General features: G+C 33.3%; 2 protein-coding genes across 19 annotated transcripts; one reads left to right on the forward strand and one right to left on the reverse strand.

Annotated features, from left to right (window-relative positions):
- The first annotated feature begins 5,473 nt into the window (after positions 1–5,473).
- up (Troponin T, skeletal muscle) lies at positions 5,474–18,708 on the forward strand. 16 transcript variants are annotated; one of them, XM_077444483.1, is made up of 16 exons: positions 5,474–5,551; positions 5,636–5,788; positions 8,756–8,798; positions 9,133–9,168; positions 9,280–9,282; positions 10,744–10,761; positions 11,567–11,584; positions 13,045–13,075; positions 13,238–13,363; positions 13,453–13,668; positions 13,944–14,162; positions 14,248–14,340; positions 14,430–14,510; positions 15,561–15,639; positions 17,543–17,769; positions 17,868–18,708. In XM_077444483.1, the coding sequence occupies exons 3-15, from the start codon at positions 8,776–8,778 to the stop codon at positions 17,752–17,754; spliced, it is 1,155 nt and encodes a 384-aa protein (XP_077300609.1). In that variant the 5' UTR covers positions 5,474–5,551; positions 5,636–5,788; positions 8,756–8,775; the 3' UTR covers positions 17,755–17,769; positions 17,868–18,708. The 16 variants fall into 16 exon arrangements, with proteins under 16 accessions (XP_077300609.1, XP_077300611.1, XP_077300610.1 ...); XM_077444485.1 differs by lacking the exon at positions 9,280–9,282 and having other exon boundaries at positions 9,133–9,172; positions 10,744–11,026; XM_077444484.1 differs by lacking the exons at positions 9,280–9,282; positions 11,567–11,584.
- betaCOP (coatomer subunit beta) lies at positions 18,703–27,792 on the reverse strand. 3 transcript variants are annotated; one of them, XM_077444480.1, is made up of 18 exons: positions 27,719–27,792; positions 27,341–27,454; positions 26,441–26,670; positions 26,188–26,357; positions 25,917–26,124; positions 25,649–25,786; positions 24,225–24,432; positions 23,999–24,144; positions 23,777–23,917; positions 23,422–23,690; positions 21,841–22,028; positions 21,601–21,770; positions 21,400–21,528; positions 21,154–21,316; positions 19,963–20,124; positions 19,650–19,885; positions 19,420–19,572; positions 18,703–19,338 (listed from the first exon to the last, which is right to left on the reverse strand). In XM_077444480.1, exons 2-18 carry the CDS (start codon positions 27,429–27,431, stop codon positions 19,264–19,266), a joined length of 2,877 nt encoding a protein of 958 aa, XP_077300606.1. In that variant the 5' UTR covers positions 27,432–27,454; positions 27,719–27,792; the 3' UTR covers positions 18,703–19,263. The 3 variants fall into 3 exon arrangements, with proteins under 3 accessions (XP_077300606.1, XP_077300608.1, XP_077300607.1); XM_077444482.1 differs by having other exon boundaries at positions 18,931–19,338; positions 26,462–26,670; positions 27,719–27,761; XM_077444481.1 differs by lacking the exon at positions 27,719–27,792 and adding an exon at positions 27,619–27,694 and having other exon boundaries at positions 18,931–19,338.
- Between the last annotated feature and the right edge of the window lie 79 nt (positions 27,793–27,871).

Below are 27,871 nucleotides of genomic sequence, written 5' to 3' on the forward strand. Positions count from 1 at the left end.
ATTTCCTATAGAAAGTATGTAACTTTATAGGTTAAAAAATATTTTTTTTTAAATTCATTTCTTAAATACACTTCACATTATAAACAGTAATTTAAATAAAATTTGTCAAATAAATCGAAAACAAACGACATACAGTACATATATAAATATATATATATATATATATATGGTATAATTGTTATTAAAATAAACTTTTCGCGTTTGACAGCTATTTGTATGTAGTGTCATATGGTGTTTTGGCCGAATGCCATCAAATAGCGACGTTGGCCGCTACATAATCACTCAACCGCGTGGTGAACGGATTTGCAAAATGAACAAATTAAATAATACCGCATGCGATTGTCCAAATTACTCAAAAATAACTTTGAAACAACCTTGGTACACTGAGATAGACGTAAGAGAAAAGTTTGGCGTAAAGATTTAGGGGATTTAAAAATAGAGCCATCGACAAGTAAACATGATTTCGTTGTAATGAACCCATTGCCAAAATTTGAACTAAAATAAAATCAAATTGGCTACAGTTGAAATATACTTATAAAAATAAAATGAAAAAATGCGCTACATTATTTCGATGGTTTAGTTCGAACTGAAGCAAACTTAACAGGTTGGTGCTTGAATTTATATAAAAACCAGCAGTATGGATCGATGATTGCGTTTATGTTTAGCACCGAGAGATTGTTGGGTTCGATCCCGTGGTAATCTTTAATACTGCAGGTTAGACTTGGAGATTTGTGACTCAGTGCCGGTTTTAGGGGGGGGATGGGTCGGGCGGCACCCAAAGGCGCCACGCAATATGCCAAAGGCGCTTTAAAATTTTAAATTAGAGCACCAAAAGTCATTCAAAGTTTTAGATTAGAGCGCCAAAAGCGAAAGTTTTTTCTAAGGGTGTTTAGAAAAAATTGCCCAGGGGCGCCATCGGGCGTAAGGCCGGCACTGATTCCAAGTCGATCGTTTCTTATCAGAGTTTACCAATTTACATGATATCATTGTTGAAACGGTTCCTTCATCAAATTGGCAAAAATCATCCCACCACATCCAATCACAAATATCTGAATTTAATTTATTTACAGTATGTAAAAATGTACGTACAAGTCTAAATCCATAGATGTCTCTATGGATTAATTAATTACTTGTTAATTTCGTGTTCGTCAGCTTCTGGATATTCTGGAGTGATTTATGTAATAAAAATGCTGCTGATGTTTGTAATTAATTGTCTAGGAAGGCGCATTGGGGTCTACCTGTCAGGTCTTCCTGGTATATATCTATGTAAAAAATTAAATAAAATAAAAAATTTACTTAAAATAACAGTTATAAAACATTGATTCCATTGATACATTGATATCTGTAAGTAGTAAACACTACCATCATCGTAGACAAGATAGATAATCAGCAATGTCACGGGGCTTTTGTTTTTTATCATTATTTACATTTTACTTTTAAAAGAGATATGTAGGTATATATCATTCTAGTGTTTTTTTATGATTGACCAATGTCAAATCTATCGCTTCATCAACCAGCAGCGTGGACTAGTGGTTAGCATATATGCTTTCAAACATAGTGGTCAGGAGTTCAAGTCCCACTGGTTGCTGCAGGCCAGACCTTAGTTTGTGACTCCAGGTCGATCGTTTCCTATCAGAGTTTGCCAATTTATCTGATTTTCATTGAAACGGTTCCAACAATTGACAACCTTTACCCATAAATTTGTTTTTCAGCATCTCAAAATTTGATGATTGAAAAAAAAAACGCTCCGAAAAATGTGTGTTTATCAAAGTTTATTCATAGATGTTTCTTTGATGCTTTGTTTAAATTATTCTAAAAATTGTATATCGATGTTTGTAATTGGCCAGGAAGGTGCATTGGAATTTATCTGTTCGGTCTTCCTGGTATATATGCATATGTATGTAAAAATAAAAAATAAAATAAAATTTCAGGACCAAAAAACTGTTCATAAGATTCAACAATACACTCATACACATACGAGATAGCCTTTCGACTTTTCAATAAAAATTATTAACATAATCATTACTTACCAGTGGGTTAATTTAATAAGCTTGGAACTGAATTGATTATTTACGAATTTGAACGTATTTAATTATGCATAGATACACTCGTATGTACATATTCCAGTTTTACTGTTGAAATTTTATAAACAGAACTTATTTTTAAATTTATAAGCATTTAATAGATTTTTAAAAAATACGCAGGAGCGTTCTGTAGATATATTTTGAATACTTCAAACGATTTCCACTAGTATTTTAATCATATAATATGTAGGTTTACCTGAAGATATTTGATTGCTTACGAATAGTGACCTAAAATCATTGAATACGCGCTTTCGAATACGTATAACGTATACATTTCTGAAATGTTTATTCGATCGTATAAAAATAGCGTCTTCCTCACTTTCGTCATTTTTAGATGTGGTTTTTCGGAGCAAATTTGTGAAATAGCATGAATGCATAAGTTTCACATTTAGAATGAGCAATAATATCTTAAGAAATGTCGTAAAATTTTACCAGAGAAATTTGAGTATGCCATAAAAACTTGTCTAAGTAAAAATTATATGTAACAGACTTACATACATATGTATGTTTATGCATCATGTTACATTTTAAGAAATGAAAGGTCATAATTTTATTTTTGTATGTATATACATTAAATTTTATACAAAAATAAAATTATAATGATAGTATCCTTCCAAATATAAACATAGGATGAAAAATAAACCAAAGACCAAATTTGCCTTTGCATTCAAGAATCTAAGTTTCAATTTGAAACGCCTAAAACTTCTTTCGTCGATTATTTCTAATTTTTCTTAACCATCAAAAGATTCACATACATATACGTGGATACTAAGTCTAATCTTGCTCTAGATTTTGCATTCTGGATTGTATTTAGCCAAAACTGCATTATATTAGGCGGACCGAAAAGTAATCAAAATTTCTCGACGAGCTCTTTCGCAGTCTGTTTGTGTCGAGACACAGTAAACACTTGAGTTTTGTTATTATGTAGAAGTTATTGTTGTAAATTTATTGTTTCTGTTTAAAATAAAATTTCTAGCTGAGAAAGGATGTCGAGACCAATAAAAGAGGAAAGGCACTTTCGTAATTTTATGCTGTTTATGTTATACCAAGTAATGAAGGCAAACGAAGCAGTGAAAAAAATCACCAATACTTACGGGGATATTCTGAAACTAAACAAGTGTCATCGGTGGTATAAACAATTTAAAAATGAGAATAGGGACAGTAAGGAGATTGCACAAAAAGAAAAGAGATCAAAAATTAGAAGATGATATCCCGACGTCAATGGTGGAATCAGATCCTAGTCAGACCATCGAAGAATTATCGTTGAAGATTGGCTAAAATTCAGGATCATCTCCGTCGCATAGGAAAATTGCACAGACATGGAATTTGGGAATATTATGGGATTACTTTTCGGTCCCCCTAATTCATACTACTTTCTTGATTATTTAATTCCTAAATCCTCGATATAAAACAATATAGTTTTCAAGTTCATATTCCATACAACAGATTAGAAAAAAAAATTAATCCAGTTTAAAACAGTTTTTAGTTTGAATATTGGTAGCACCATAATACAAGTCATCAATCGGTCACTTAAAAAAACTTAAGAACTCTGTTACACTCAAAATCTAAATATCCCATTGAGACCCAAGAACATGGCATTATGTTTAATTGGCATATCTCTTCTAAAAAAATACTCCACTATTAATAATTCAAAAACACACCGCTAGCAAGCGAAAGTTTATTTAAAGTGTATCCAATAGAAAACGAGGATACTACTTGTTATTTTTTAACAGACCCCAAGTAGATAATGCGAAAATCTTATCCAAACTTCAAAACTACAAAAATGGTTATTCTGTAAATATAACATTTCAAAAGAATTTTATGAATTCAAGTCATCTGATTTCGTTGTTGAAACATTTCCTCATTAATGGCCATCTACCCTATACTTGTCACCATTGTTTAAATATAATTTCAAATTTATATGTACAAGTTTGGCCAAAGAAACATCTGTCGATAAATTTTGTGGATAAAATCTGTGGATGCTGTAAACTCGAGTTTTGCGAGAACTTCAACAGGGTTGCCAATTTGTTGGAAACGTTTCAATGAAATAAAATAAATTGGCAGACTCCTATAGAAAACGATCGACCATGGAGTCATATATCGAAGGTCTGGCCAACAGCACAGCTAGGGATTGAACCCATGACCACATAATTGAAAGCATTTCACGCTTTATGTCATAAATGAAAAAGCAAATGTTTTTTTTTGCAAAAAGAAAATAGCAAGCGGATAACTCTCATCTCCAAACTTCAGATACCAGAGATTTTAATGCAAATTTATTACAGTTTCTTAAATAAAATCTTTTTTTTTTCTTCTTTTTCATGCACGGGGCCATGCATCCGCTGCACCCCTATGTTGGCCGGCCCTGAGTATTCTCTACATATTATAATTGTGAACAGGTGCAAACTTAAATTGGCCGCTTTTTAATTTTATCAGCATTTTTATAAATCATATTAATAAAAAAAAATAAGTGCATGCGAGTAGTGCAAAATTCTTACCTTGTAATAAATATCGTGTGAGAAATAGTGTTGAAAATTTTAATCACAATAAAAATTAACCAAAAAAACAGACAAAAAACCAAAACGTTTAGTTCTGAACAGGGCCAGAATTTTTCATGTATGAACTGAAGTTAGTTCATTCATGAAAATATATTGTTTTTACCCCCAATTCTACATCTAGGACATTGTTCTTTCGATGACCAACCAATACTCAACATCCTTGAAGAAATACATCTGGCGGTCAAAGATAATAAAACATAAAATACCTAGTTCTATACGGACCGAAACACCTGCTATCCCGTTATTCCCAAGTTGTAACTTGCAACAGCAATCCACAAGTATACAACAAGACAACCTAAATGCATTTTAATAAGTAAGATGTAATGTTTCGTATTTTTTAAGGAATATAATGTTTTCGACTCTTATTTCTTTCAGCCGCCTGCATATTTCGGCCGCTTATGTGCGTTGCACACCCTAAAGTCGGTCACGAGAAAACTGGTTAACCGATTTTAGGGTGTGACCAGTTTTCTCGTGACCAGTTTTAGTGTGACGGGTGATCACGTGTGACCGATCTAAAGCGACCGGTTGTCCTGTGACCGGTTCACATTTGACTAGTAATCACCGAACCATTTTTTCGTGTCGCGCGACTAGTCGGCCGACAAAGTTGCACGGTGCGGCCCGGCCCTCAGGGCGACCTTGTCCATTGTTGACCCCCGAATGCACTTATGAACTTAGATAGCAGATAATCCCCATATTGTTTCCACGTTACAATAGCAATGCTCAGTGTCCGACCAGCAAGTGTCACATCCATGCTGAGCTTGAATGAGCGTCATTATTCGAACGTACCTATACAGGCGATTTGTCCAAAGAGTAGATAGCTGCCAAGGGTCGATCATTCATCGGAAGATTACCATCTCTAGCGGCTGGTCCATCGGGTCGAGTCGAGCCAGCGGGCGCGTGGGCGTCCGTAAGGTGCGTTTCGCGAAAACAATCCTTCGGGAAATCGGACCTGGTTACGGATTTAAACGCGTCGAGCTTTTCGTCGTTTATTTTTAGTGTTGGAGCGCATGCGCCGACGAGCAACCATAACGGCCGGTACTCGGGGAACTGTTCAGAGCCGCTGAGGTCGTCGCGGACTCCACATTCCACCGCGGGGTGTGTTTGGAGCACAGGGACTTGCAGCCCCCTTCAACTCCTTTTTACTCATTTGTAAGTCCCTCAGAATATAAACACCTTTGACGAGCCGGCGAGCCGACGAGCCGAAAACCAGTGAAAAGGGCTTTTCCAGTGATTGAAAAACTTGTGTGTGATGTGAAATCTTGGAATCAGTTGTGTCGCCGGAAGCTGATCGTTTTCCAACTAGCGGAAGCGTCCAGCTTTGTGAAAATGTGCTTCGGAACGATCGTACTCGTTGAAAAGGATTCGAAACTTTTCACAAATTGCATGCATAGATCTTGTCGGTTTCGATTCTGACCGCGCAAAATTAAATCTTGTGCGGCTGTTCGTGTCCAATTTCGGAAATTGACGTTGCTTTTAGAGTGAATATATGTATGTACGTATATTTAAGTTGAATCTTCTTGGAAATGTTGAAGTGAAATGTACACCGTTTGATGGAGATTCTATTTCTAGAGTTCTATTTAAACTTTGTCTTCTGTAAGCAGATTTGGCGATTGATCGTGGAAACTGATTTCTGTCTTCCGCTAGCAAATAATCATTGATCGTTGATCGTAGACACTGGTTTTAGGCTTCGTGTATATTTTTCACTGTGAAGGTTTTGCCTTTGAATGAAAATTTCAGTTCAGGATTTTATTTTCCATTTAAATTTAAAAAAAAAAACTTTTTGCATAGCTTCGTTTCATTTTGTTAATTGAATTCTATTAGATGACTTTAACCACGTGCTTTTCATTCATATAATATAAGAGACATCCAAGAAAATTAAATCAAAATATGAAAAAAATTTCTTTTTTCGTACCGGATATTTAAAAAATTTAAATTATTGCTTATAACTGAAAATTTTAAAAATATTTAAGTAAAACTTGAGAATTACCAATTAGTTTTAGTAACTGAATTAGATGAGACATAAAAACTTGACCTAATTCTATAAATTAGAAATAAAGGTGTTCTACTCTTATGACTTATGACTTATGTAGATAGTTCAATTGAAATTCGACTCAAAGTAGATATCATTTAGAAAGCTACAAAGTCTTCTTCCTAATGCAAAAATTAGTCGGAATCTTTGCATTTTGATAACTTCCTCCGGACGAAGTTAGCTTTTGCTGCTTTTTGAAATCTCAACCTTCAACAGATTGAACTTATATTTGATGAGTAAGGGACAAAGGTTTCTATTTGGACAAAAAAATTTGGTTCATCATTGTCAACTTTTGCTTTTGCTCTCTAGCTTTGTAGGACAATAGTAATTGACAATAGTCAACCCTCTTTCCTGAGAAATGGAAACACCACCGCCGATCTCTAGTAATGAGTAGTCTTCGGCGTTGGCTGGCTGCTGGTCAAATAAAATTAGACCGCTACAAAGCAAAAGAGCAGAAAAGCATGGTTGACAATAGTAATTGACAACAGTGAACCTTTTTTTGTGTCAAAAGCATCGTCCCAACGCCAATCTTTGGTGACGAGTTACAACCCCTTCTGGCTTACCCCAACGCACCGATCTTTCACCTATGCCGACTCTAAGAACCCTGACCAGCTGTAATTAATATATTTCAGTACAAAGAATATTGTGTCAACTTAAGAGATTTCACATATTTGATCCCACCAAGTAACTTCTACCACGCCCTTGAGATATCTCATTTCAACTGCCCGTGCTCAAAATCTGATTATTTGATAGTTTGAAGCTTCAAACCTTTATTGGATAATAAATTTAAGTTCAAGCTATTAGCTTGATTTATATATTTGAATCGTTATGAAATTGAAAGTTTTCGTTGAAACGGTGCTTGGCACAAAGTCTCACCTTTCCACTGACCATTGCCGCAGACCAAAAAACCCATTTGACGGCCATGATTCATGAGAAATTTAAAAGGGTAAAATGGTTTTAGGAAGTGCTCAGAACTATCGGTGGGTGTGTGTGTGGCACGTCGGGGTGCAGCCGGGCAGTTTTCTAATTTTACATTGAAGCGCTGAGCGGCGGCCCAAATGTGGGAACTGAGCCAGCGACTGCGCGCTACCGAAATAGCAACATCCATGTATAGAACTGCCACTGCCCCCACTCCCATATTAAATAACATATTAAATTTCCTAATAACTCTGAAACTACTCGACTCCGTTTATCTGATTTCATTTTTAAAATTAAATTATTTCCTGAAAAATACATATACCCTTTCAAAAGGGGTACGAACCTTCAAATTTGAAACGCTTCCTCTTCCTATTGGTATGGATTAATACGTTTGCAACGAAATCCTGCAATGAAATCCACTGTATTTCAGTTAATTATGAGAGCATTGAAAATATAGGGACTTAAATTTAAAATTCAAATAGGGTAATAAGGGTCCGAAAGAAGGTTCAACTTCACCCAAGGTTTCAATGCCTGATATTTTAAAACGTGAACGTTTCGCATGGACTCTCCAGAATCGAAACATTATATGTATATGCATACCGACCATATCTAAAAATATATTATAAGATGTATAATTATTCTCCGTCCGGTACCCAACTTTCAGCAGTTTTTTTAAAGCTTGTGAGTTTCATTTCTGAACTATCTGCATACATTGCAATAAGTAGTGGGTAATGTAGTTATATTATCATGAATATTGAAACTTAAATGTCGATTACTCTTACTATTACAATTCTGCAAGATCAGTAGCGAAGCCCTGGCGCTATATATTTGATATATAAAATCATTTTTGAAAAAAAAAAAATTTTTTTCTCCTATTTTAATGAAAAAAGCTGCTACCTTACTTTCTTTTGTAATATATGAACTAGCTTCAAGTATAAAATAATAATCCAGATGTATTGAGATCAAATTTTAAAAGACTGAAATAAGTTGGCCTTCAAGCAGTCGATTGATTTGATGTTTTGGACATTTATCAAAATTAACTGTTGAAATGTATTATTGTTATGGCGTAGTTGGATTTGGAAACGGATCAATTTTTAAATATAAAATCTACCCGTGCATATGTATGTTTATAAACCCGAATAATTTGGTTCATTTTGTATTATTTTCAGAAACCTAACCAGCCACAGCCATGTCTGACGATGAAGAATACTCGTGAGTAAAAGCCAAAAATGTCGTTTAGTAATTGAAATTATACTGATGGGTAATGTAAAATCTTCAGAATCCATTTGCCTTGTACACATGTATCGATTCTTATTATCTATATTTATATATATATATTTCTCTTTGTTGAATCTGGAGAAAGTCTTAGTATTCCCCTATAGTACTTTTTGTTTATTTTCTATCTACATACTTGTACTATTTTTTGCCCCTCAAAAATGTCATTGTAACTAACAGTTGAACACCCAAAAGTTTTTTTTCCTGCATGCTCTGATTCAGGGTACATTTCTATTCATTGTTTGTATTCATTTGTGTTTTTTATTCTCAGTGGGGAGGAGGAGGAGGTAGAAGAAGTCGTTGAGACGTAAGTTTCTTTCATAATGCTGATTTTTTTATGATTAAAAAAATCATTTGTATTATTAGATTATACCCGGCGGTAGAAAATATTTAATGTGTACTTTTCGAATTGTTTCAGGAAGTAAGTGAAAAATTTTCCAAATATGGTAAATGGCGAGAAATATCAATATAACAGTATGATATTATTAAACATTGCTAAAATTTATAGACGCTGTTTAAAAACGCAAAATAATGTACTGCTTCTGCTTTATTAACACTTAGAGATCTTTCGATTATTTCACTAATAGAATAACGTTTACTTTTAATTCGACTCAAATTAAGAGTATGATTTTCCTTCAGTTTAATTAATTGAAATTAAAAACACTTGATTCTTTTCACACAATAACATTTCATCAATCACTACAAGCTATTGCATTTGTCTCAAATTTTACTATTACAATAAAATTAATATTTTAAATGGACATTTTGTTACATTTCAACTATGTATTTCTATCAAAATACTTTTTTGTGAAATTATTGTGCATAGTACAATATTCTAGATATCAAAATTAAAAAAATTAAGCATAATTTGATTTTTTTAGCAACACAATCCATAATATAAATATAAAATACATGAAAATGCTTTGCAATTTCATGCTGTTCAATTTTTATTTTTTTATTTACAAAATCGCTCTTTTTAATCAAGTTAAATGTATGATTATGAGCATTTTTGTTTTAAATTAACATTTTATTACTTTTGCCTTCAAAAGCATGTAATCTTAACGAAGATAATTTGAATAAAAAACAAAAAAAAAACAATTCCTTTCCTAGTAATCAAAATTTTACATATGCGACATCCATATTCAAATCGAAATATCAAATCAATAATTTTACTCTATGAAAGATTACCAAAATCCACAAACTACTAACTGAATATAATAGTACTTTCTTCTGCAATAATGGAAAAGAATGACTATATAAATATACTTTTTTTGATAAAGAAAACGATTTCTCAACGCGAAAATGCAATATGAGATTCATAAAGTCTTAATTTAACAGTCATCATAACAAAGAAGCTAATAAAATATATTACAAATTACTTATATTATATACTTTTTTTTTAATCCAACATGTAATAATTTATTAATTTATATCATCAATATTGCATTTATTTGTTAAAAACGAATTTAAAGTAAAAACTAATTTTTAATGGTGAGATTTTCTGTTCATAAAAATAAAATAAAAAATAACCGAAAGATTAACCGTAATAATATTGTCTTATGTTCAAATATATTTTTTTGTATCTATCATTCTATTTGACTCTTCAAGCTACACTATCAGTTCTTTTTAGATTCAATATGTTTTTATTACATTAAGTTATTCTTTAAAGTATAAAATAAATCAGAAGCATCAAAAAAAAAAAAAAAAAATTGCGGAGTAAAGAACTATGTAATTGTGTATATTTGTAAATTTTGTAAGATACATAATATTTTTTAGTTTTTATTAATAAGAGTACATTGATAATTAATGAAATGTTTTTCTGTCCCTCTTTTCCTGCCACTTTTCCGTACGACCCCTTCCGTCTGGCGTGCTACTGATGCAGGCCTGCTCCTAAACAAGAGTAAGTCGAAAAAAAAAGTATCTGTCGTTACGCCAAGTCGTTCTGCTAATAATATAAATAAAAAGCTGATCTGTGAAGAGATTCACATAATGATTGTATATTAACAGAACGCCACCGATTACCAAATTTAACAAATCAGTGTGACGGAACGAACGAACGAACCACGAAACAATAACAAACAAAACAAGCTTGTCTTTTTGTACTGGTGCATTTCTTTTTCTTTTTTTCACTCACAGCTTATGACCGCAACCGCTTCAGTTTTATCGTAAGCGTCTATTTTTTTTATTTACATATGTATTTCTTTATATGAAATGTAAATTTAAAGATCTTTTTGCATCATGTCAACCATTTATATACAACGGAGATCAATACTTTGCAATTAAAGTGAGTCTTGTTCTTGTGATATTATTAAACATACTCACCGGAAACACCATCTGAAGACTTTTTATCCGCATACATATGCTTTTTGTTCACTTGGTATCGTTTGCCAAGTGGATTCATCGATACAATAATAATCAACGTGGTGATGCATGAAGATTTTTCAATTGTGTATACATAGTGTCGAAGAGGATTTTTCTCAAATAAAACTCTTTTAAAAATAAATATTTCAATTCTCGCATAACAAATCTGCCTTAAGTGTACTTTGGTTATATATGTGTCTTTCGTCTCAATGTTATTTTTTTTTTCTATTATTATTACAAGTAATCAGGTAAATTTATCCAAATATATTAATATAAAATATTAATGAAGGATGAGTAGTTTTTAATTTTCAAGCTGGTTAACACATTTTTTTCTTTTTTTATAGGAGTAGACCATCCGTCGTGTAAGTCTGCTCAGTGTGATTTTTCGTTGATATTTTTCTTAATCATTTTTAATCAATTAATTGTATTTAAACACCAATGTGAACCAGTTCCAATGCTGTAACGTAAATATTACAAACGTGTTTATTAATTTTTTACCCTATTCGTACTTGAGTCCAACGCATGGTCATTGGTAATTTAAAAGTTCACATACACACACATATATATATTTAATATAAATATTCTTTTTTTTTTTATCTATGTATCATTTTAAGAATGCATTTTGTGCTACCATTTTTAAGTGTAAAATCATCTATGTTATTCATAAAAAAGTTATGCTATGAGTAAAACCGATTTGTTTAATAATTTTATTATGTTAAGTTTTTCATGGCAGTGAGATAAAATCATGATTTCATTCATGACCTCAGTCTAAATCAATGTGTAATTTTCGTCCAATTACCTATATGTGTTTTTGCATGATTTTTCACCAATATATATTTTCACATGTTGTCGTAATTGTTTTTTTTTTTTTTTTTCTCGTGTCCTTTATATTTAAACAATATTTAACGAATATGGTTGCCACCTATCTTTTTATTCCCATTTTAATTTTCACGATTTTTTCACAAGTCCACATCTCTCTTGTACCTTTCTATATACGTTACAATTTCTCTTCCACGTTGAAATGGATTATGTGATTTTACATTCATTTGCGTATTATCAGACTGACCGATATAAAATTATTTTTGAACTTTTCAATTGGCAGATTCAATTATTATGAAAGCAAACCACATATACTTCGATAATATTATTTTTTAATTATTCAATGGATCTTCACATATGTACTACATAAAAATAATCTTAAATATTTTCACTAAGCACCTTTGAAAATTGAAATATGCAATATTATGTGAGAATCCATCGAGTATGAAAACATTATGGAATTAAAAATTATAATATTATACAATCTTCTTTTTAGGAAATGGCTGAAGAAAATGTTTTTGCACATATGAAATTTTATTAATCTTATAAAATGTGACTGATTCCGAATTCAAATCATTTTATTTCAATTTTTCTCAGTACAATAAACACAACATACTAATTGTTGAGAGGCTATCAAAATTTTTAAATTCAATAACATTTTATAATACTGAATGTTCCCGCACTTTGGTGAATCTGATAATATTGATTCGATTCGAAGGAATTGTCGTTTTTAAATTTTTGAAATCTAGAAAGTTCGCAACCGTCTATGACAAAGCTCGATTGTAATATACTTTTATACCTACTATATTTTGTGTACGTAGGTATATTGGTGGCAATCTTATTGCTAAATGTATTTACGTTAAATAATTTTTATGTGCATAAACAATTTAACATCGTATGAGTTACTCTAATTTATTTATAATGAATAAAGTTTGGGTAACAAAATAATCGCTAAACATGATTGTCACAATTGTTTATTACAATGAAACATTTTGATTTTCAGAGGAGATGCCGGAGATCCAGAATTCATCAAAGTAAGTCAATCACTTCTACGTTTGATTACTGTGTTGAAAGTTTTATATGAATATATTAGTTTTGTGGCAGCTCCGGGGCATTGGCTTTAAACCGAGTACCGTCAGCGCCTCCGGATCACCACAGTTTTATGGATTTCTAACTTGCTTTTTCTATATATTTAGCGTCAAGATCAAAAGAGATCTGACCTTGATGAACAGTTAAAAGAGTACATCAACGAATGGCGTAAACAGCGCGCCAAAGAAGAGGATGATCTTAAGCGCTTGAAAGAGAAACAAGCCAAGCGCAAGGTTAGTTTTTCAATTCGCTTTTTATATAAGCAGTTGAGTTGAGTGATGATTTATTATATATATTTCATTTGTTGAATTTGTATTGATAGGTGTCCCGCGCTGAAGAAGAAAAGCGCATGGCTCAGAGGAAGAAGGAAGAAGAGGAGAGGCGTGTGCGTGAAATTGAGGAGAAGAAACAACGTGACATTGAAGAAAAGAGGCAACGCTTGGAAGAAGCCGAAAAGAAGCGTCAAACCATGCTCGCTGCCATGAAGGAGAGCAACAAAACTGGACCCAATTTCACCATTAACAAGAAAGAAAATAACGTGAGTTGTCAAAAACAGCCTGAAAACACATTTTTAAGTTGTATAATAAAAAGTTTCATTCAACATTATGGTTGAGACTTTGTAAGCAACTTCGTTGATGGTTGGAAATCAACTTAAAGATGTGTAAAACTTCATGTAAATCTACAATGGAGAAGGGGGTCAAAAGTTGATAGCAAAATTTGACCCGGAGAAACAAGAAATATCAATTTAATAATAACCATAAAATGAGCAAATTATTTATATGTAAAGATATATGAAATATGATTCGTTTGCAGTTCAACCTCTCCTCAGCACAAATTGAGAGAAATAAGACCAAGGAGCAGTTGGAAGAAGAAAAGAAGATTTCTCTTTCATTCCGCATCAAGCCTTTGGATATTGAGCACCTTTCCGTAGATAAGCTCAGACAAAAAGCCACCGAGCTCTGGGATTGCATTGTCAAACTTGAAACTGAGAAGTACGATCTTGAAGAACGTCAGAAGAGGCAAGATTATGACGTAAGTTTTACATAAATGTCATATTAATTACCGAACCATCATATGTATTGAGAAATCTAATTTACCATTGAACCATTTCCAACAGTTGAAAGAATTAAAGGAAAGACAAAAGCAACAGCTCAGGCACAAGGCTCTCAAAAAAGGTTTGGACCCTGAGGCTCTCACCGGCAAGCACCCCGTAAGTTTACAATAGTATTAATGATGCCTCGTCATATATAAAAAAAATCTTTAAAATTGTTGATTACTAATAAAATCCCACTTTTACAGCCTAAAATCCAAGTTGCCTCCAAATATGAAAGGCGTGTAGACACCAGGTCATATGATGACAAGAAAAAACTCTTCGAGGGTGTAAGTAGAATTTTTAATTTATCAAAAGAATTTTTTTTAAATCATTTTTTATTTTATTATAAAACGAGACACAGAGAAGATTAAGAGACAACTTGAAAGAAATATTTATTATAATACAATACTTAGATAGGGTTACCACATTTCCTCCTTTTTTGGGGTCTTAAATATCTGTCCAGTTGGGTTTTCGAAATATGTAAGAATGTTTTAACTTTTTTATTTTAATTCTTATTATCCTTAATGAGGAAGGTCACAGCATTCTACTAAAAGTGTAATGCGGACAATAAATAATTAAAAAAAAAATGTATATAAAGGACAAAAGTAGCTGTAATTGGCTCTTAAATGAATAATCTTTTGTAATGACTAGGATTGGTAACCCTAACTTAGCTATATTTAATCCAGATATGCCCAAATTCATTGAAGTAGATTTTGATTATAATTTTAACGTGACATTATTGAGATAAACGGATGAAGCTGTACTTTTAGGGCATGTCTGGTTTAACTTTCATTGTATTCCAATTCTGAATCAATGTCTAATGCAGGGTTACGACACGCAATCTGCCGAAACCATGGACAAAACATGGAATGACCGATTGGAACAGTTCATGAAACGCAACAGAAGTAAGCTCGTATTCGAAAAAGCACGATAGTGCCTATTTTGGTGAAAGTTTCACACATGTTTGGATATAGCTCGTTCCACCTGTTTTCTTTTTTTTTTTTGTTTCATTATTTAGGGAATGCTGTTTATAATTTGCAAATGCAATATGCCACATGTTATCTACCTAATCATTTTTGCAACCCCACCCCCCCCCCCCCCCACCGCCCACTTTCCACCCGGCCCTTTTTATTCTAGAATCTGTATACAATATATCCAATTTTCATCGATCACATTGAAACTGTGATTGGTGGATGTTACATTAACAATAATATCATACACATAAAGTGACATGTGTTTGTTCGATCATACGACACCCCCCGTATGTATATTCTCCTGGATATGAATCCGTTGGTTTTGATGATCTTTTCATGTGTTTTATTAACCTTGATCCTTAGGGCTTAGAAACTACCATTAAGGAATCCATGGAACGTGATTGGCAAGACAAAACCGAGCAATTTGGTGGACGCCAGAAGAGTAAGTGCCATCCCCACTTTATACCAAATCTCGCCATTGTTCTATGTATATGCATCTTGGTTTTTGAAAGTCCTCTTAATTTTGTACAGTAAAATCATCCTCTTGACAATACAATACATAACTATAAGTTGCTGCTTAAGTAATGACTGGCTACAAGCGAGTTTCAATCATTAAATTGATTTCAATCTAACCACTATAAATAATTGAATCTACATATAACTGAAACTTCGGTACAAACCGACTTCAGAATCAATGTATTGAAGTCAATTTTTAAAGTTTAGATTAGATTAGCTTTTATTATCTCTAATGAAACATTCCAAATGACTAAGTGGTACTGGATTATTAATTTCGAATGATCTAATTGAGATAAATTCAATTTTGAGTAAGATTTATGAACACTATTAAAAAAGAATTGATCCCCAAAATCATGTTTTTTTGAAGATTTTAAAAATAATGTTCATTTATTTTATTATTCTAAACCAAAAACGAGTCGATAAGGATTAAAAAAACAACGATTGAAGAGATGTCAAAAAAATGTCACACTTCAAATGTTAACTTCAGTTCGTTCATGCACATACTAGTTTGTTCCTACGCAAACTATTGGTTTTAGTTTAAGTGCTAATAAAACTCAAAGTCAAAAGCTATCTTCAAATATGTGTCGCATGAAACTTTTAGCTGTCAAAACCTTTGAAATGTCAAATGAAAATGAAATCCTATGGAACCCGCATTACGACGTTGCTATAATTCCCGTTTCCGATATTTCTACAAGGCTTTTATATGTTTCACTTCGCTAATGATTCAGTCAAAATTCCTACATTCTTCCGATCGGTTTGAAACTTGGCAATTTTGCGCGGTTTGGTCACCGATAGAAATTTAAATCGCTTCTGATAGTTCGATGGTGAAAAATAATTTAAAAATATTGCTACCCACGGTAAGCATACATACATAAAAGATGGGATATTGAAGATACTTAAGCTTATGCCTTATAGTTTGTGCGTGAACAAAGTAGTTCGTTTGTCAATTTGTTCTTTTGTGTACACTATAGCTGGCCAGATTGGTTCGTGTATAAATAAACGTTTTTTTATTAAATTTATTTGAATCGAAAAAAAAAATCGACTCGTCATAGAAATTTTTACTTGTTTACGATTCCCAACCATTATATATATATTTACATACAAAGTCTCTTTCGAAATTATATATTAGATTATATATAAAAATCAATGTTTGTCAGTCTGTCTGTCACGTATGCGTTCCTATACCATTCAACCGATTGCTATGAAACTTACATGAGTTATTGTGTATAAGCCCGTGATGGTTTCTGTACAAAAAAATCGCCCAAAAACGGGAAAACAGGAATGAGTGGCATTGAAACGCAATAATTTCAAATGTGTCTCCACATGCGTTGTTAGGGTAAAATAAGCAAACAATTGAATAGTTTCCGCCTGCGTCTTTCCGACAAATTATCATTACTGTAATTTAATTTGATTATTAAGTATTAATTTGAAACTGAAACATTCACTTATCGAAACACATCGAGAAACGGGAATTGCATGCGTTATTGTGGCACTGCAACACATGCCAGGCTCAGCTAGTATATACTTTATGAAACTTATTGAAATCAGCCGTTACTTACGCAAGGACTTATAGTATAATTGTACACATTAGCTTTTCTAAGCTTTCAAACTTCATTCAAGGGAGTAGTGCCGTGTATATTTACTGTTGCAATGAACCTATGTATTATATCCTAAATGCATCTCAATTTCACATTTGTTTTTTTTTTTTTTTGTTTGCGATGTAGAACATAGATTATATGTAAATTTTACTATAGAAAAATACTGTTAAGTTTGAAGTATTGATTGAATTATAAAAGAGATGTGATTTAACGTGTGTTTCTTCAATATAGCCAAGTTGCCCAAATGGTTCGGTGAACGCCCAGGCAAAAAGGGTGGTGGCCCCGAAACACCCGAAGGTGAGGAGGATGTCAAGGGAGAAATCATTGACGAAGAGGAGCACGCATTTGAACCTGAACCTGAAGAAGAGGAAGAAGTTGTGGAAGAGGAGGAAGAAGAAGAGGAAGAGGAAGAGGAGGAAGAGGAAGAGGAGGAAGAAGAATAAGAACTTAATTTCACAGTAAGGCAATGAACGACATACATACATACTGCGAATAATTTCAAACGTATAATATCTTAGCGAATAATCGATAATTGAGTTGTTTTGTATTTTTGCAGATTTTTGATTCACTTCACATTAATATACGTCACATTCTCCATCACCATCTTGTGCAGAACAATACGGCAGAATCGATTCATTTCGACCGCTGCGGCACAGTTTTTATTACCAAAGCATGTTATTGAGCACAAGTGTCATTTGTATTTATAATTTTCACTTTTATTTATATTGTCTAATTTTTTCACTTGTACTGTAACTCAAGACCTGGTTGCCGGTGGAGCAATGTCAATTGTTATGGCACAATAAAAACACTTCATCCAAAATATACCGTCTCTTAATTCAGAACAATAATTCATTTAAATTAAATGTGATATGAAATCATGTATTTTATATTATTATGATAATTATTGATAACGATAAACAATTAAGAAACTTCATGGTAAGGATTATAGTTAATACCTTCGTTTAATGTTTAAAAGAAGCAATCAATTTTACTAATTTTATATTATTTATTGTTGAATAACTTTTTCAAAGGACTAATTCACTTCCATTGTTGATTTTTTATTTTTGTAACATTTAAATCATGAAATTTTATCGTATATAAATTTAATACATATGCATATACATATATATATATATTATAAATTTAAGTATTTTCAAATAATATTTATTGTGAAAATATTAATGGAACGAGTAAATTCTAGTCTGTAATTAGTTTAAAGTATAACTGATATATGATAATTAAATGCGTACAATCATTTGCATAAATAATTAAAACAACGGATTTTGAAACTTGAGAGTGATCTAATCGAGATATCCGTTTTAAGTAATCTGTATATTTATTCTGTATCTTTAATATTTGTTCAATTAAAATATTAATAAAAATTAGTTTTCAATCATATTGCATAGCATTTTTATTATAAAAAAAATACACAATAAAACGCCAGTTTATTAATAAAACGGCAATTACCCAAAATGCTCAAAAAATTGATGAATTCGAAACATTTAAAAAATTTTTGCTTCAAAAATACACCACCGAAAATTTAATTTTTATTTAATATCAAATCAAAATGACTTAAACCTCAAATTATAATAAAAAAAAATGACGAAAAAAAAATCAATACATTACTAAATATTTATTATATTTTAAAAACTCATATTTCTATAATAAATTTCGAAAAATTAAATATAAATCTTTCTTGCAAAGAATTATTTTGCACCAAACACAATATAAAATATTAATATATATATATAAATGCACAAAAATAAAATAAAATACTTGGATTATACTGTCGAATCTTTCTACTGTTCAGATGGAATGATTTGTACATGTCGAATTCAGTTGCGTGCAATGATCACCTTTGACTTACATTTACTCTGCATCATCCATATGCGTATATATGAATATATATACATATATATATATATATATATATATATATATATATAAATCTATTACGAAGCACAGGCGATTTTGTGATGCGCTTTTTGAGTCATATTTATCTTGTCGCCTAAGCTCAACGCCATACCCTGCAAAAATCGACGAGACAACGCATACAATCAAAATCTACATACAAAAATATATATGCATTGACAGAAAATTTCGCATACTTGACTCTTAGCACGGATTCTGATGTGACCTACGACCGGAGCGTCGGGTTTATTGACAGGTTTCTCTATGCTGAGATTCGCCAGCGCATCCTCGCCAAATATCGAACGAGCGTACATATTAGCGGCCATGAATCCACATTGACCCGATAAAGCCTACACACAATAAAACAACATATACACATATATCAACCGAAATAATCTATACATTATAATATACAAAATTAGCATACCATATCGGGAGTGAGACACTTCATATTAGTGGAGCTGAGCAAATGCTGCAAGTATTCGTGGAGATCGGTTAAGTTGGTGTTGACGGAAACTTTATTCTCCCATTCGAAGTTGGCCCACATTTTTCTGAATTCGATATCGCTGCACATGGCCGGTTCGATATAATCCATTATGTCCACGTGGATGTCGTTCAATACTACAACGTTTCGATCGGAAGCCGCTCCGGTTACGTCGTACACTAAAATAAAACAAAATTTTAACATTTAGCAATACTCACATACATACCGAGTGCAAATTGAGTTAAGATTTTTGTACCAATGTTTCCGAAAATAATTCCATTTTCCGTTGACGACACTTTAACGTGTGCTTTAATGGAACAGAAGTCATGCGGAGCGAGGACGACAGGTGAAGGACGCTCTACAAGACTCAAATCGCCCAAAGTTGCCATTTCTAATGTGCAATTTTGCAATGTGTCACCTTTGAACAAAACCAAAATTATTACAAGGTCCGTTTATATTATCCAGCACTGCACGGTAAAGACTGCTTCTATTCATACAATACAGCAGCGCACGGTTCGGCACGTTCAATGCTTGTTTTGGACAAATGCAAGGCAAAATTGGCTTACATATGTACATACATATATTAGGGGTACCGAAAAGTAATCAAAAATTTTCGCCGAGCTCTTTCGCAGTCTGTTTGTGTCGAGACACGGTCCAGTAAACACTCAAGTTTTGTTATTATGTTGAAGTTATTGTTGTTAATTTATTGTTTCAGTTTAAAAACAAAAATCCTATCCGAGAAAGGATGTTGAGACCAATAATAGAGGAAGGGAGGGTATTTGCGTAATTTTATGCTGTTTATTATGAGGGCAAACATAGCAGTGAATTAAATCACTGATACTTACGAGGATATTCTGAAACTAAACAAGTGTCATCGGTGGTATAAACAATTTTAAAAAATGGGAATATGGACATCAAGGAGATCGCACGAAAAGAAGAGATCAAAAATTAGATGATGATAACCTTACATCAATGGTGGAATCAGATCCTTGTCAAACCGTCGAGGAATTATCGTTGAAGATTGACTGTCCATAGTCTATAGTTCAGGATCATCTTCGTCACATAGGAAAATTACACAGGCGGGGAATTTGGGAATATTTTTTCAATTACTTTTCGGTCCTCAATCGTCATGTCAATATGACGTTTCCATAGAATTTTCGTCAGTACGCATGCACTCGCCACTATGACGTCACGTCAAGCGTGAATATTTCCATAGTGGCCAAAGAAATCTGGTTATGCTTGATACGTTTCGGTGACATGTACTGCTGTATAATATGAATAGATCGTGTCGATTGCTATTGTTGAAAAAACCTCACATACACATTACGGAACATATGAATGTGTCCATATAGAATGTACTAAAGAATATGTTTTGCACTGCTGTTGACGTGCAGTTGCCGGCTTCAGATGTGTTTGTATAAACTTAAAGTTACCGACAAATAAGTACCTGTTTGATTTACTATTAATACATCGAGCACAATGTCGTATTGGTTGACTGTGACGATCGCCTCAGAATAGACAGGATCAGAAAAACCTGTCAACTGAGTGACTTTGGCAAGACGTGTGGACGTGTCATCATTATCTTCACCTTGACCGGGTTTTCCCACAACCTAAATAAAATATAATGTGTAAAACATGCTCATTAAAAATAACTTATATATGTATATACATAAAAGTTGAAATAAAAGCTCACGGCTTTATTGAGAGATGCTTCAAAGACGTCGTGTCCACCGGTTTCCTTACTTCCAGCTAACAAAGAGAATGTAACAGTTTGTTCCACTCCGGCAAGACCAGTAGGACCCAAATTAACATTTTCTCGTTCCTAAAAATAAGTCAAATTTAATAATAACCATGACAAATTTCGCAATTCCATCGAATAAAAATAATATGAAACCTTATTGGCTAGCTCGATGGCATTTTCATTAGACTGTAACATATTGCACAACGCTTGACGGCACTCGGCAGTATATACTTTTACCAATGGCGGAGGGCGTTCGCTCAAAACACGCAGACACAATAGAATGTGCTCCATATCATCATTAGTTATTGGTTTAGTAGACGAACCTAAAAATATTTAGTAAAACATAAACGGCTATTTTTATATGGACAAACTTCTTAAAGTCCCAAAGTATACCTGATTTTCCATAGTTTAACATGGCTGCCATTATAAGCATAGATTCATTGTTGAGAGGAACGTTTGGAAAACGCAAAGACAATTTGACCAGAGCGGATGCAACACACGCTCCCAAAAACATATCCCCTTGGAGGATTCCTTGACGCAAAAGTTTACTGGGTCCAGAGCTACCGTCACCGCCTTCGCCACTGAAAATGATTATAAATACACATTTGTTCGATAAATTTTAAAAATATCAAGCCATTAAGCTTTAAGATATGGAAACGGGTAATCAATAAAAGGCTCCTCCAGCTAAACATTGTTTTAGAAAACCAATGCGGGTTTGTTACATGTAAATCTACCACAGATGTCCTCAATACTTTTGAGAATTCTAATTGAGGGGTACAGAGAGAGCAAAACCAACCTATATATCCGAAAAAAGACAGAAATCTTATATAGCATGCACTTCAGGTCACAAGTATGCCGGAACAATACGTTTCGATCGTAATAGACATATGTATAACAAGACGTCAGGACAAAAGTACAGAGCCCAGGCGGTACCAAAGATGACTCCGGCATGGAGTCCACCAAGGGTCAGTACTGAGTCCATAGCTCTCTAACTTGGTCATAGACCTCACGGCAGATCTGCAAACGTCCTACTTCGTGGAATGTTCTTTATGTAGATGACATAGTTCTCATCAGTGAAGAATTGGAGGATCTACAGCAAATTCCCGAGAAATGGAGAACGGCTCCGTTGGTTTGCGAGAGAAATGATAAACTGAATGAATGCACTGAGTGACCAGGACTTATATTTTATTTTATTTCTCCAAATATACTGAATGCATGGTCATCATATTTTGTGTATTATTCATCAAAACCTCTATGATTCGAATTTCTATTATTACGAAATAAAAACATTGATCAATATCAACAGAAATAATTGAGATACGAGAGAGAGGGGAAATTTAGTACGCGCCGCGCTTAACGGTCAATGTGAGAATGATATCTGCCTTGGAATGACTGCTTATATCTGATCATTTTTTTAATTTCTTGCATTTATTTTATATTATTTAACGTTAAATAGACGATAAAATAATTTTATAATAATTAACCTCACAGATTTTGCATTATTTTAGCTTATGACACACATTTTTAGCTGGACGCTTGGAGTCCAGCTTAGTGGCTAGCGGATTTTTTTGGCACAGTAAGGTAAGTTTTAATGGTGCAAATAATCAAGGCACTATTTGAAACTGCAGGATGTTCCTCTGAATTAGGTAACAAAACAAGGTGGTGGTGCGTTCAACCATGAATTACAGTGCCGAATGTTGTCCACTCAATAAAAAACATGTGGACAAATTGCATGCTGCCTAAGTTCTGGACATTTCCGGAACCATTTTCCATTGCAAAACACCCAAGAAGACATGGTAGGACGAAACTCATTATGAAATGCGCATGGGGCTGTTTATCAAAGATGCTAAACTACCTCGGAGCAGACGATCTTGAAGATGCCACACTAGAAGAACCGACTCCAAATAAATGGGATAAGGCTAAGAGAAGATTTGTCCTATAAATTTTAATAATACATATTAATAATGAACTTACTCTGCAACACTGAAAGCTGATTGTGTTGCGTATGTTCCGTCCGACGTGACAAGTTGACGAGGAGTTGCAGTAGTACTATCCTTTGTAGGATTTTCTTTTCCCTCTGTCTTCGTTTCTTCACCAATTAAAGGTAAATCTCCGAGACATTGTTTGACGACGTCTAATACTGATTCAGCACCGGAGATACCTTCGCAAAACTCTGCCAGAAGCCAAAGGGCAGAGCGAATCACGCGGAATGAACGCATCATCGGGAACCATTCGAGAAGTTTCTGCAAAAAAACAATCAGAAAAACTCATTACGTATTACACATTTCACCAATCAAAAAGTAAACGTATATTTTAATACAATACACACCTCCAAAATCAGACTCTTCAAGTGTTCAAATTTGTATATAGCTTCTCTCACAAATATAAGTACATCAGAAGCAGCCAATTCGTTTGTATCAGACAAGAATTCCATCAGCACTGGAATCACCGTAGCAGCAACATCGGGGAACTGAAAAAAAAAAATCAAATATATATCTAACATACATACAAGTGTAATGATCTGCATTAATTAAGCATCAATAATAATTACCTTAATGCAAGCTTGATGTAAAGTTCTTACGAGGAGTTGTCTGTATTTACCAGTGTCTTCGTGTTCTACGTTGTGCGTTTTGGAGACTTCCTTTTTCAATAGCATGACCATTTCTTCGATATTACGGGATGAAACGAGATCCATAGCTGCAAAATTAATATGTTTGTTAGATTGTTTCCATTTCACATAGCAAATAACAAATTACAAATATGATATAGATATGTACCGAGAGCCAAAGTCTTCTTCCGTACTTCTAAATCTGGACTGGCTAGCACTCTTAAAACGTCCATCACTAAATCTTGCAATACTCTGGATGACCCACTATCAGCAGAGCCACCGATATTTTTCAATGCCTGCAGTCTATCGAGAACTATTAATTTCACATTGTTGTCACTTTCTTTCACGATCAATTCAATATAGCAAGAAGCAGCTGCCTGTAGATTAAAATTATAGCATAAGTAACAAAAAATCACGTAACTTAACGGAGCGGAGACTAATCAATCTTTACTATGTTTGACCCACTGAATTCGAATATGAGAATGATTTTCGTTGTTTTCTTCTTGTTTATGAGATATGGCGTTTAAAAAAATACGCAATTTTTTCCAGTTTTTCACTTTTGCAGTCTTTAATTCAAAATCTAGTATTGATGGGTCAAAAGTGAGTATTTGAATCAATATTCATATGTTTTTCTCAATTAATTGTGATTTTTTATTACTTTAAAATACGTATAACTAATTATGTAGCAAATTTTTTAAGTAAAAAAAAAATTCACCTTTTTTTGAGCTATTATTTTTATTTTACATAGATACATATATAACAGGTAGACCCCAATGCGCCTTCTTAGACAATGAATTACAAACATTGCAGCATTTTTATTACATAAATCGTTGTATTTTGGGAGGCTAAAGAACACTAGATTTTGAATTAATGACCGCAAAAGTTAAGAATCTGGAAAAATTTCGCATTATTTTAACCCTTTGCCCGCAGCAATAAATATAGCGAACAAGCCCTGTACGCGGCACCTTTTTCACGAATTTGGCAATCGAGTTTTCGACCTTAAATACAGATTTTAATATTTACTCAAGTAACCAGATATGTTAATTAACACATAAAGTATTATTTTAAACAATAAAATACATAATATATCTCGTAGTTTTGGCTTAATTGTCAAATTATCATTGTTCATACAATTGAGACGTATCGTCGCCATTGTTCAACAGACGTGACGTCACATAAAAGAGGTTTCAGTATGGTTCCACAAAAAACTAATTTTGACTGGTATATATTCATTTTAAGCAAATTGAATTGATGGCATTCAACTCTCAGTAATATATTGAACCAATTTTGAACCTTAAAACAGTTGAAATAGGCGCATATAAGGCTCAAAATCACGTGCAAAGTTCAGAAATTCTATGGAAGACAGCCGCGCTACAGATTTGTCGCGCAAAGCTTCCATAGAAGACGGCCGCAGGCAAACAGTTAAGGGTTCATACCTCATAAACGAGAAGAAACTAACAAAAATCACTGACATATTCGAATTTAATGGGTCAAACTTAGTAACTATTGATTGGTATCCGCTCTGCTAATTTTTTTGTTGCTCTGTAATCAGACATATGTATTAGACATCAGAAAAAAAGTTTATCTACTTACTTTGATTGCCGTCGGAGCTGAAGAAAGGGTAACGAGTGTTCCGGCCGCTTCGTATCTTACAGCTGCACTGGACGAGTTCACCAAATTGTAGATACAACGAATGAATCTTGACCTTTCTTGCGGATTTGCATGGCAAACCTTAAATGGAAACGGGTCTTTGTTAAATTGATGATTACAAATAAAACACACCACGAAACTTAGGTCCATTACGTAATAGCACATACATAAGATTAAGATTTGCATAAAGGATTAAAAAAAATATACGCACTTTGTAAATCAATTCCACAATAACTAACTGAAGAATATCTCCGAAAGTATGAACTTGATCGAGGCAAGAAGCGAGGTATGACAGTGCTCGTTCTTGATTGGCATTTATTAACATGATGAAAGCGTTACGTTTGCATGACATGTCCTGTTCGTTTTCCAAAAAGGTTGCGATCAGCTCGGGAGCATCGGGTATTAAAAATTCGAAATTTCTGAAACAATAACACATGTTAGACATTCAATCGATATAAAAAATAATAAATATTTTGACATACTTATAAATGGTGAATATTGCGAGGACAGCATTTCTCCGAACGTAAGAATGTCTATGTTCCAAACAAGCACGAATTGTGGGCATTAGTGGTTCAAGTAATTCCGGTTCCTTCAACTTACACAAGAATCGAAGAGTAGCTCCGCGTAAAAATTCATTTGGATGTTGCAAATCCTACCGTACATAAAAACCAAATTTATACAATACAGAAAAAAAAAACTATTTAAAAGTCAAAGTTTACTATTTTTTTTTATTACTTTACGATAAGCGTCGCACACCAAGATCATCTCTTGCAATAGTTTTCCATCGGCTGTTGTTTTTGGTACGATTTCCCAAAATATCAAGAGCAGTTTTTTGATTGTGTGATCTTGCAAGGGCAGCACGAACCTAATGATGATCATCAAAAGGTTGGGCAACTTTTCACCCGCTAAAATCATATTGATGGTCTTCTTCAAAGCATCGATTTTCACTTTGATGTCGCCAGTTTCTGAAAAATCAATATACTCTCATACAATACTGAACACGTCATTAGTTATACATAACAACCAACAGTATGGCTCGGTGTTTGCGTTTAAGTTTAGCACCGAGAGATTACTGGGTTCGATCCCGTCTGGTTAGACTTGGATATCTGTGACTCCAAGTCGATCGTTTCTTATCAGAGTTTGCCAATTCATCTGATTTTCATTGTTGAAACGGTTCCTCAAATTGGCAAAAAATAATCCTACCCGCTGCCACAAATATCTGAATTTGAATGTACGATATGTAAAAATTATGTACAAGTCTAAATCTATAGATGTTTCGTGTTCTTCAGCCTCTCGAAATACAGTGATTTGTGTAATAAAAATGCTGCAATGTTTGTAATTAATTGTCTAGGAAGGCGCAATACCTATCAGACCTTCCTGGTAATATATCTATGTAAATAATAAAATATGATAAATATACATATAATACTATTCAATTTTTTTCTGATTTAGTCTAAGAAACTAATTTCTTCAAGCATGGAGATTTTTCTGTATTAAAAATATGGTGAAATATAAACGATTTATATTTACTAAAATAATATATGTGGATTGAATCATGAAATTTGCCCTTTTTATACTATACATACCTACCCTTCATATATACATATATAATGTAAGAAATTATGCAAAACTTACCGAGATCCAGCTTGAGCTGCATTTCGTTGAACGGTTCCGAATCTGACGGCGCGTTGATGATGGTATAGCATGGTTGCTCAACTGACGACATTTTTCTCAGGATTCAGTCAGCAACTAAAAAGACAAAAGTTAAATTCAGAGCATGTAATTTTTGAAATCTGAAGTGTCTCTTATTAAAATTCAACGATATGTCAACTTGGTATGGGATTGATATGACGGTTTTTGGTTTGCCATCTCGATTGACAGCTCGAATGGTTATGTCGCATTTGCATCAATACCTGAATTTACCGTTATGTCGCGCACAAGGTGGACATTCAATGGATGATTTAATGCTGTTAAATTGGTTGGAATCGGTGAGAATTTGAGTAAAATACAAACCAAAGTGGAACTAGCCGAGTGTCCGGCGCGGCGTGACGTGTCGCCATCAAACGTCAGCCGAAACGATGTGCTACAAACGTCTCTTTTAACGGCCATTACTTTTATGCTAATTTATTTTTTCATCTTTATAATTTGTATTTAAATAAAGAAAAT

The sequence above is a fragment of the Arctopsyche grandis genome, chromosome 13, assembly GCF_051622035.1.
Source record: "Arctopsyche grandis isolate Sample6627 chromosome 13, ASM5162203v2, whole genome shotgun sequence".
Taxonomy (NCBI): Eukaryota; Metazoa; Arthropoda; class Insecta; order Trichoptera; family Hydropsychidae; genus Arctopsyche; species Arctopsyche grandis.